Source organism: Coffea arabica, chromosome 7e (genome assembly GCF_036785885.1).
Source record: "Coffea arabica cultivar ET-39 chromosome 7e, Coffea Arabica ET-39 HiFi, whole genome shotgun sequence".
Taxonomy (NCBI): Eukaryota; Viridiplantae; Streptophyta; class Magnoliopsida; order Gentianales; family Rubiaceae; genus Coffea; species Coffea arabica.
In genome coordinates, this window is record NC_092323.1 from 16,962,982 (window position 1) to 16,974,931 (window position 11,950).

General features: G+C 34.3%; 1 protein-coding gene across 3 annotated transcripts; it reads left to right on the forward strand.

The window, feature by feature from the left end:
- The first annotated feature begins 7,140 nt into the window (after positions 1-7,140).
- Positions 7,141-10,389, forward strand: LOC113701423 (uncharacterized). 3 transcript variants are annotated; one of them, XM_027222072.2, is made up of 5 exons: positions 7,141-7,688; positions 7,907-8,095; positions 8,524-8,634; positions 9,150-9,637; positions 9,748-10,389. In XM_027222072.2, exons 1-5 carry the CDS (start codon positions 7,196-7,198, stop codon positions 10,357-10,359), a joined length of 1,893 nt encoding a protein of 630 aa, XP_027077873.1. In that variant the 5' UTR covers positions 7,141-7,195; the 3' UTR covers positions 10,360-10,389. The 3 variants fall into 3 exon arrangements, with proteins under 3 accessions (XP_027077873.1, XP_027077874.1, XP_027077875.1); XM_027222073.2 differs by having other exon boundaries at positions 9,805-10,389; XM_027222074.2 differs by lacking the exon at positions 8,524-8,634.
- Positions 10,390-11,950: the final 1,561 nt, after the last annotated feature.

Consider the following 11,950-nt stretch of genomic DNA (forward strand, 5'->3'; position numbering starts at 1 on the left):
ACGCTCGAATAAAGTTTTTTTATTTAATATATATAACTATTTTATATGTAATAATACATTTATTATTAAAATAATAATAAATATAAAAATTAATAAAATCTCTAGCTCTCATATTTAATTCAAGTCTACCGAATATTCGAATCAAACTCCAGCTTAAATTTTAAGCTTGTATAGGATTCGAGCCTAAAATTTTGAATCAAGCCTGACAATTTCAAAGTTTGATTTGATTCAATTCAATATATATGTGTGTGTGTATTTATATATGTTTATATTTATGTGTTTATCGTATATATGTATGTATATAGTGTTTTCGATTTTTTAACCTTATTTATTGAACCATTAGGGGTTGGCTCAATGGTCAAGGAAGGGTTCTTAGAATCTTTCTTACTACCAAGTTCATAATTCAAATCTTGGACTTGAGATTTGGAGATGTTCAACATAGCTTTGCTAGCAAAGCAGCTTTGGAGAATAATTGTACATCCAAATATGCTTGTTAGTAGAGTAGTTAGAGCAAAATATTTGAAAAGAGAACAAGATTGGGTGAGGGAAGCTCCTAAATCAGCTTCATACTTATGGAAAAGTCTACTAAGTGCCAGATTTCTATTGGTAAATGGGATCACAAACAAGTTGGAGATGGGAGCACTATCATAGTTTGGCATAGGGGTGGGCAAAAAAACCCGCCGATCTGGAAACCTGATGAACCTGATCCAATCCGATGTGAGAAATATATAGGATATCCGATTTGATTTTTCTTAGCGGGGCAGATGAGGTTGGGTACTCGCAAAATATGGATACGGATACGGATCAAAAATATAAAACTCGCGGGTACCCGACCCGCAAGGTATATTATATAAATATCAAAAAATTAGGGTCATTTTACAATTTTATAATTTTTAATCCTAAGTGTAAGTGAAGTGGCTCACAGTTTCATATTCTAATCCCATTTGATCCGCCTCTCCTCATCTTGTCTGAAGAAAGCGAATATTCTCGGTAAAGCCTAAACCAAATGAACAAAACGAAGAAAAATTTGTGAAAACTCTATCATAAAAATTGTTCATCCCTTTTATTCTTTTTATTTTTATTCTACCTCCATCGATCTTTCCTGCAAATTTTTCATCAATTCAATCAAAGATTTGTGTTTGAGCTCCAATTTTCTGTTAGCTAGATAATTAAAATATTTGTGTCTTTCATTTATTTATTTATTTGATATATTTTATTGCAATTATATCTCTTAAATTTGTCGTTTTATTTTAGTGCAAAAAATTTATTTTTCTTTTTTATCACCTTTAATGCCATAAGGTCTATTCCAAAGATGTAAGGAAGTTTTTTCAAGATTATTTTGGTTATACTTTCTCTAAAAATAATTAGCTTTGTTCAATTCTTTTCCGGATTTGATTCCACCGTCAACTCATTCGGAATGCAGTCTTGCACCATAACATCCTTAAGGAAGCTGGGAAAGTTGCCAAAAACTTATTATTCTTATGTGTGTTGTTTTGTAGAAGGATAAAATGTGTGAGAACAGTGATGTATTCAAAATTATCAAGAAATTTCATTTTGTCTATTAGATATTATAATTCTAATATGTACAAAATTTATGAGATCTGTTTAACTGTTGGATGAAATGTGTGAGAATGGTGATGTATGGACTTTGATTACAATATTTCCATCAATATTAATTGGAAAGCAGGTTTTTTTATTGGAAAACATGTTGATATTAAGTGGAAAGCAATTTCTTTTATTGAAAAATAGTTTTTTTAGGGACGGGTATCCTATGACCCGCCCCCTTTTTTCGAGTACCTGCACATTACTCGGGTACTCAAAGACATTAGGAGTGAGTTAGGGTCGCAAAATGGCTGATCCGATATATTAGGGTCAGGTCAACCAAATCATGTTAGGAGCGGGTACCCGACCCGTACCCATCCCTAGTTTGGCATGATTGATGGATACCAAACTCAAGAAATGGGAAAGTGAGACCAAATAGAGCAGCACAAGCTGAGGTCCAATATGTCAAATATTTGATTAGACAGGGACAATGGAACAAGGAGCTACTAAACAGAATCTTTAGCAAAGAGGAGGCTCAGAAGATTGCAAACATTCCACTCAGCATATACCAGAAAAGGGATTGACTAGTTTGGAACAACTCCAAAACTGGAGTGTACATAGTGAAATCTGATTACGTGTTAGCAAGGGAAATGGTGGCACAAGTTGCAAAAACAGTGCAGATCAAGGAGCAGACAAGTAACCATAACAGAAAAAAGAGCTTGTAGAAAAAAGTGTGACTGTGTGGGGAACAAACGTCAAACACAAATTGAAACACTTTATACGAAAATGTTTACAGAATTGTCTTCTAGTTAATGAAGTGGTGCACAAAAGGATAGGGAAAGGACGCAATATATGTACAAGCTGTGGGGATGGAATTGACACTCTGGAACACCTCTTTTTTTTATTGTGATTATGCCAAAAAGATTTGGAAACTCAGTCCACTCAACTGGGATGGGTTAATAGTCCTACAAGCAAATTTTTGGAGATGGTGGGAATGACTGTTAGATGCAACGCAAAGAGTTAATGGCCAGGAGCACATATAGTTAACAATCACCATTCTTTGGCAAATCGAGAAAGCAAGGAACAAGGTCAGGTTCAACAATTCAAAAATGGAGGAAATCAACATTGTGAGAAAAGCTCAGCAAGAATGGATGGAATTCAAGGAAGCTAAGGAACAAGAAGGCAGAAAAGGAATTGCTGAAACAATTCCCAATCAGCAACTTAGAAGATGGATACCACCAATGGAGGGTGTGTATAAGATAAACACAGATGGTGCAATTTCTTCACAAATGAACAGAACAGGAAAAGGAATTGTAGCTAGGAACTGGAAAGAAGAGACTTTAAAAGTTTGGAGGATAATGGAGGAAAAGATAGGAGACCCAAAACTAGAGGAGGCCCTGGCAATCAGAATACCTATGCAATTGGGAAAAGAAGCAAGTTGGAGGAAGATCGAAATACAGTCTGACTGGAAAAGTGAGATAGACTGCATTACAACAGGCTCCTGCATTGACTGGAATTGTGCCGTGGTACTGGAGGATATACAAGAGTTGAGGGAGTTTTTTGACCAATGTAATTTCTCCTTTATATATAGAGTAGGCACAAAGTTGTGTCATAAGCTAGTAAAATTTGCTTTGAAACTAGTTAATGATGTGTTGGGAGAAACACCTCGAAAGAGCTCATCAAAAAATCCAATATGTAAATTAGAAAACCAACTCTAACCCAAAAGTTTAAACTATTAGGTTTTAAGTTCTTACTAAAACAAGAAACTAAAAGAATTAGAAAATAAACAAATAGAATAGCTTAGTCCAATTCCATCATTCTTTCCTTAAACTAATCTCAGCATTGTGGTTATTTCCAATTCTATCATGAGTTTGAATTTCCATGAAAAATTCAATCGTAGTAAACACAATATCCAACCCCAACTTATGATTAGTCTTCAACTTTATCTTTACATGTGGCAATGGACAAAACTTGTATTTCTCGAACAATTTCTTTGCTTGGTCACTTTTGTCAAAAAAACTCAAACATGTTCATCCATTCTTAATTGTACACTCCATAATTTAATTCATCTACGTCACTTAGAAAACTTCCCAAGACTAGAAAATCATAATTTCCACCACCAAAGTTTTTAACATCAGTATCTTTTTCCTTTAATTTTTTCACACAAACAACTGTGTCAACTTTAGTAGTACCACAATTTTCAATCACAATTTCAATTTCATCAGCAAATTCACTTTCTTCCTTCAACCACACTCATGAAACTTCCTTTTGAGTCACAAATTCTTCATCTTCATGTGCAGATATAATTTTTGCAATTTCTTCTTTATCTTCCTCATCAAACAATTCTTTTTCTTTTTTTTTTTGTCATAAGTTTCTTCTTTATTGATAAAATCATCATCACAAATTGCACCAAACGATGTCTGCAACTGAAGATCATCAACCGATTCAAAATCTTCATAAATTTCTTCATCATCTACATACTTGTCTTCGTTAAAATCTACTTTTCAGGTATTATCAAAATTTGGAACATAACCATGATGAGGATCCATATCTACCATAAAGTCAAAAATATCTTGCCAAAAAATGTGAAGCAAATGAGAATGATGAATAAGCTTCTTAAAAAGCATCTCAAACATTGATTTTCTCATAATTTGAAAAAACAATATTGTCTTCTTTTTACTTTCTTCTTTTGTCATCGATTTTGCACAATATGCATAAACAATCTATCCTAAATTGCATTGCCAAAGATATGTTTTCATTGGTTGTCTCCAACGCAGATGACTAGATCAATATTTAATATAAGTAGTCATCATTCCAAAATTTTCACCATTAACCAAATCTCTATGCTATGGATAAATAGGATCAAAAATCAATTTACCCTTTGACAAGAATATTCATCAATCATCTGTGCCCTGGTTAACTTTTTGACTCGATAAACTGTAACCAATTCAAATTCATTAATGAACTTAATTTTGTCTGATTATTCTTGTCCATTCCAAGCACCAAATAAATAGCTATAGTAGAATTTCTTTCAAATATTTACCACAACTAGAACCAATTTTGTGTTTCGATTTTCAACAATAAATCTTCTAATTTTGTGCCCCAATTTCACGAACAAGTCTTAGGATCAAAGTTTAGGGTTTTGATACCACTTGTTTGCACACACAAAAAAAAGGGGCACGGCGGAAGTAGTTTTAACAAATAAAAATACGTAGAAAGAAGAGGAAAATAAATGCAGAAACAAATACTCAACAATTTTATTAATTCAAAACTCAACAATAACAATATCAAGTTGTAATCTTTTGCTTACAACAATTCACAATCTCAACTTAAAGGTTTTTCCTCAACTCATTCTTCAAGACTCGATTCGACTCAATTCTTCAAGTAATAATCTACCATAATATTAGTATTTATAGATTGCAAAACTTCCTAAAAAAGTACAATTGTAAACTGAAACTTATTTGGAAATTGACTTGAAATTCCTAAATTGATATGAAATTAAATAAACAGACACCAAAACAAGAAACTAAAGGCATTAGAAAATAAACAAATAGAATAGTTTAGTTTAATTCCATCATTTGTAGTTGGATTAACAAAACATTCGCACCTGTTCATACTTATTCATTGCATGCTTATTAATGGGCTACCTTAGCAAAGGGCCTCTCAATTAATTTTCTGACCAGGTTCTCATTTTATAAATCAGTAATAAATTTTTAAAGAACATACTGCAAAAGGAGTCCTCAGATTTGCGCATTATGCTTTCTTTGTCCCTCGCATGCTAGACATATTATCCCAATATCAAATATACTTCTTTTAGTTTTTGTTCTAATTTCTCAATAAGATTTGCATGCACCCGCCTCTTTTTTTTTTGTTGAAAAAATGAAAACATACGTATTTTCACTTTTACTTCACAATTTTATAAAACATGATACATATGTGAACTTTTTCAAGCAAAAAGTGGATGATTTTGAAATTTTGAACCTAGCTGTTACAATTTTGAAAATGCTGGTGGATCACAAAAATTGCATTTTAAATATAGGAATATAATATGTTGATTAAAAAGCATGGACTATGTTCATTATCTGCAATTAATTAAATATTCGGTAAGTATTAATAATTAAGATAAAGATGCCTAAAAGGTTTAGATCTAGTGGTTGAAGTTAAATTCACAGGACTTAAAGGTCTTGGCTTCCCACTTTTTCCTACCCAAGTTTTTCATGTCACCCATTTCTAATGATATTCATCCTTTTTTTTTTTAGAAAATCAAGAATTGAGTTCCCCAAAAAAATAATCTAATCATATCACGTAAATTCAAAACTTTGCTATTGTTAAACATATTCTTTCTCAAATTGCGAAAATCAATAAATGGAGGTAGGACACAAGTTTTGGTAAGATATCTCTTTTACACGTATCATGGAAATTTGACTAATTCAATCAAAAATTTTGTTGTAAAACTTGGATGGTATTCTTTTTTTGCTATTTATTTTATGACTTTTTTTATGCATGAAATGATTTGATTTTAGATTCTAGAATATATTTCAAGAGCATGTGATTTTCTTAAGTGGTTGGATTCCATTTGTAAGGAGTACGGACAACCTCCCGAGACAAAAAAAAAAAAAAAAAAAAAAAGGATATTCTCCAACTTTGTTTCCACTAATTATTATTTTGAAGTCTTCAATATCTTTTTTGCTCAATCGTTAATGTTGACCATTAGTCAATGCGTAAAAATGCAGCAAAAAAGAATGTTACGAGGGAAAGTTGAAATGACACCAAACTTTAGTAGGAGGAGGAGGGAACGTAAATAGAGTGGTCAACGTCTTCGTCTTCATCTTCGTCTTCGTCTTTTATGCTTGCACAATTTAGCTGATGTAAAAGTGTTGTACTAGCCAGTCGTGGACAAGGGGCAGGGACGGTCATTCTGTCCCTGAACAGTTAATGGCCATGATTTGGCCAAAAAATTTTGTAGGGTTCAAATCACAAGTTGTACATCGATTTTCATACTGTGTGTGGGATCCGCAAGATTTTGTACTAAAGTTACACGTTGTGCAAATAAAGTTACTCCGTGTGCAACCAAAGTTACATGCTATTGAAAATGGCCAAAACCGCTGGAGCACCGTCCGTGCCCCTTGTCCTAGTGGACAAGGGGTAGAATGACCGTCCCTGAACAGTTAATAGCCATGATTTGGTCAAAAAAATTTGTGCGGTCCAAATCACAAGTTGTACATCAATTTTCACACCGTGTGTGGGGCCCGTAAAATTTGGTACTAAATTTACTTGTTGTGCAAATAAAGTTACTCCGTATGCAACCAAAGTTACTCCGTCTGCAACCAAAGTTACACGCTGTTGAAAATGACCAAAATCGCTGAGGACGGTTGCAAGCCGTACGTGCCTCTTGCCCGGTAGGGACAAGGGGCAAGGACGGTCAGAATGACCGTCCTGAACAGTTAATGGACATGATTTGGCAAAAAAATTTTGTGCGGTCGAGAGCTTCCTTTATCACTTTTGGTGGGGCCAATGTCTGTGGTAATCATTTTAGTGTTCGTGGTAATCATTTTATTGTTTTTTTTTTATGTCCACCTTTATATATGAATGATTTACTTGATACAGCACTCTCATAAGAACCTTGAAGAATTTTTTTCTGTACCTATCCAAAATGGCAAGCTCAAGAATCAACGCGGATTGGAGCAACCGATCTGCTGCCTACAGAGCAGTCTTAGAGGGAAAAAAACAGTCAGTGGAAACCTTTCGCAGTTTCTGGAGGGAAGAAGGTGTGAAACCACTTGATAAATGTGGTGATACTGTTCTCCATTTTCTGGCCATTTACGGAAATGTGGCTGCTTTCAGATTACTTCTCCAAGACGGTCTTGTGACCAGCGAAAATCTGAAGGCAAAGAATGTCAATGGCGACACTGCATTGCATGAAGCTGCAAGATTTGGCCACAAGGATGTTGCAGAGATCATGTTAAGGACAGAAAAGGGTTTGGCGTCTGAGTGCAACAAACTGGGTGAAACCCCTCTTTTTGTGGCTGCTGCATGTGGGAAAAAGGAAGCTTTCTCACTTCTGGAAAAGTATATCGGTGATTGCATGATGAGGAGGAATGATGGATGCACAATCCTTCATGCTGCTGTAATTGGAGGATGTTACAGTAAGCTTCTGTATGAAGTAAAATTTTGATTGTCTCTGCAAAAGCTGTCAAGTTTGTTGCTGAATTTGAACTCTATGTTTGTTCAGTTTATCAGATTATGATATCTTATCTTTTGTCGAGGTCTATGCTGGTGGAATATGATGTGGGATGTTGCATTAAATGCTAGTCCTTGTCAAGTTTACTGCTTCCTACATGTTTCGCTCTATTGTATCAAACAGGTTTGGCAATTTGCATATTGGAGTCGTATCCTGATCTTGCTGGCAAACGTAATGAAAAAGGAAAAACTGCTTTACATCTTTTGGCTGCAAAACCAGAGTCCTTCAGGAGTGGTTCTGCCTACACGCTCAAAGATCTTGGGAGGAAGTCCCTCATTCCTCTGCATATACTCCGAACTATAATCTATTCTTGTAAGTGCTGTATCATTCATTACCCACATGCAAGTTGCAACATAAGACTTTTCCCAGTCTTAGGAGACATTCGAATTTCTTTTAAGTACTTCAGTACTCTACCCGTAAAGTTGATTAGGCAAATTGCCAATAATCATTAGACTGAATGTGATGTGGTCTTGAAGTCAATAAAGATCTTATCCCTGACATTGGGAGACAAAGGTTTTTAACTAAGAGTTAGTGCAGTATGTTCTGGTGACATGATTTTGTACTTAGCCTGGAAACCTTGTTAAAAATCATCTAATTTAGTGTTTAATGGTTTTGGGATCTATGGAGAAGCAATTTGAACTACCATTTTGTCTGCCAGCTGGTTTTTTCGAGGAAGCAGGCTTTAAATGCCCTCAAAATTTTGAAAGAGTGATACTATCAGTTCGTTGTGTTGCTGGCAGGTATTGCGGTCTTGTACAAGGAATCGCAACCTGTCAATAGTGCAGAAGAACCAAGCAATTCAGCTTCCATTCATAAATTGAACAGATCTTCTTTTGCCAATTTTATCTTGGGTAAAGCATTCTCGTATCTACTTCATATGCACTCATGCTGGTGATGATAGAATAGGTTTGTTTTCCCAAATTCCTCTTTTGAGAGTTGAAGCATAGTCTTGTCTTCGTAGTTACAAGAACGCCTTATTTCCTTTGACTAAATTAATTAGTTTCTTTTTCATGCCTAAACAATGTAAGAATTTTGTTTTCAAGTGCTATATATGCAGCTTGGCCTGCAAGCTCTCTTTTAATTTCCTTTTACTTCACATATCTTTTATTCATCGGCATGTCATGTCGTAGAATAAACATAAATAAGCAATGGCAAGTCTAGAAATTCATTTCGGCCAATTGAACCTCCTCAAACTGTTTCTTTTTAAGAACCCAGAAGATTTGTGCCAAAAGAACAGTTGCTAAGAAGATCGAACAAAAAGCCTAGGACACGTAATGGATCTTGAAGTACTATTTCTGCATCTCCCTCCCTGACGAAATCTGCTACTCATTAATGGTTTTTCCAATTTGATGTATTTGCCCTCTAGGTTTTCCTTGGCTTAAAGAAATTGATGATGCAAAGCAAAGCCATGCAGTTGCACTAATGCTTGCAGAAAGGTTAATCAGAACAGAAGATTGGAGCCACTATGTGCATGCAGAGGACAAAGATCTTGAAGTCAGCCAGTTCGGGATGATATCATCAGAAAAGAAAAATAGGTTGCCAGATCCACTAATACAAGCAACGAGGCTGGGCATCATTGAGGTAGTTCAGGAAATCCTCAGCGTCTACCCTGAAGCTGCGTATACCTTCGATGGAAAAGGAAGGAATATACTCCAAATTGCAGTGGAGGAGAAAAAATGGTTCTTGTACGACTACTTGATGACTAGTGGTACTCACATGGACAGAATGCTAAGTGCTATTGATTACGAAGGAAATAGCATTATACATCTCGCAGCACGCCTGGAATCCCCTCCCAGTCCCAGCACACCCCCTGCAGTTGTTCCGCAAATGATGTGGGAAGTCCTGTGCTTTAAGGTACCAAATTAAATTAATACCAGTATTGCATTGCCTGTTGTACTTGTATATTGTTTAATTTTCTTTTCCGGGCTATTTGCAACTTGTGATTGAGCTTTGGCTCTCCATAGCGGGTGCAATATGACTCTTATCCATATCTTTGGCAACTACAAAATTCTGATGGGAAGACAGCAAAACAAGTATTCGAGACGGACCATGCAAGTCTGCGCGAAAATGCTGAGAGAACTGTGAGAGAATTGGCCAACACCGTGTTGATTGTGTCTGTCCTCATTGGTACCATAAACTTTGCTGCAATTTTTACTGTACCTGGAGGTTTCGATCAAACGACTGGAGAGCCCATTTTTCTGAGGAACCGGCGCTGGGAATTCGGCTTGTTGATGTTCTACTTAGCAGGAGGGCTGTTCTCCTCTCTGTTCACCATGGGGACTCTGCTTGTGATCATCTTTTTGCGATTTGAAACTGAGGATTTTTATGTTTCCCTGCCCTGCTACTATGTGACGGACATGATTGCCATCTTCTACTCCGCGGTCTTCACAATCGTAGCATGTTGCCAAGCATTAATAGTGCAGAAAGTTGTGATTACTGACTTCAGACCCCTTGTGGTGTTCTTCTTTATCTATTTTCTGGTGGCCCTCGTGGTCATGGAAACATCATATCGGATGTTCGACTATGTGTATTACCTGATTCGATATTCACTTTCTTATAGAGGGCAAGAATCTTAAGCACTGCCCTTGCTTGCTTATTCATGTCAATTTCGTGCAGACTGAAAAAGTTCGTGAAGAACTTTTGCTTGTCATCTATTGATTTAGGTGAATTTCCCATAGGGTAAAAAACTGAGTGAAGAATGTAACAATAAACATGTTCATGAATCAAAGTTAAAATCCACCATAATGAATTTTGATAGTCATCTTGAAAACCAATTAGCAATAAATTGGCTCACTCAGGAAAACCACCAAACAACCACTAAACTGTTGCATTGTTTGGGGTGGTTTTCTGGTATTAATTAGAATTATTGCATTTCAATCATGACACTAATAAGAAAAATGAAAAGTTTTAATAAATTACATCTCAAAAATGTTGGTACTTAAAATTAAAAACTACCCACTTACAACTATATTCACCAATCATTTTCTTCATCCCCAATTATTGTATGTGTTAAAATTATCTTCAATTATGATATTCTTATGCATGATAATTAAAGCTAACTATTTTATATACATATTGGTCAAGAAGAAAATTACAATTAATCAGAAGACAAAAGGCTATAAACAATTAATGTGAAAACAAAAGGTTAAATTGATGATTAAATTCACTATATTATGTCATATTGACTAAGAAAACTTCAAAAAAGTTATCGATAATTATAAAAAAATATAACAAAAAAAGGTTTACGACTACTGAAATTGATAAAAATTTGTTGTATCCAAATCATAATGTTTTAGTATGTTTTTTGGTCAGGTTTTGTTGTATACACTAGTTTGATAGCACATAGAAAATTTCTTCTTCTTATTGTCACAATCCAAGTAAAATATACAACAACTTAGTTTAGATATAATAATCTTCCATCTTTAGAGTTCAATAAACTTTTAATTGTTTTGTATAAAATAAACATTTTTTACAACTAGCAATTGCTTAATTTTGTTTATTATATGGTTTCTTAGTCAATATTATACCAAGAACTTAGTTTAAATATGCTAATCTTCCAACTTCAGAGTTTTAATAACGGTAAAATGCATAATAAACTTTTAATTGTTTTTGTATATAATAAACATTTTGTACAATTACCAATTGCTTAATTTTGTTCATTATATAGTATCTTAATTTATATTGTGCCAATAATCACAGTTTTACACAAAAATTTAATATATTAAAGGTTTTTTTATCTTGGAAAAATATATTCACATGCATAAAGGAAAATACTACAAGTGCTTTGCACGTGAGTATGATAACCCAAATGCAATATTTTTGTAGCTACTAAAATTTGTTGTGAAGTTTTGATTATCTAACTCATAATATAATCACATAAGTGTAATAATCCAAATATAATATTTTTGTAGCTATTAAAATTTGTTGTGAAATTTTGATTATCTACCTCATAGTATAATTTATGCATGCTTTTCAATTTCTTTAACCAATTTTGGTTGCTAACATTATTCAAACTGAACTCTTTGACCTAAAGCTATTAGAACTTTTTTTGAGCTTTTATTGATTAAATTTGGATTGAACTTTATAACAATTGTTAATATTATCATGTTTTACCAAAGGTGTTGTGATTACCCTTAAATTATAAAATTGTACTTTTTTGTATAGTTC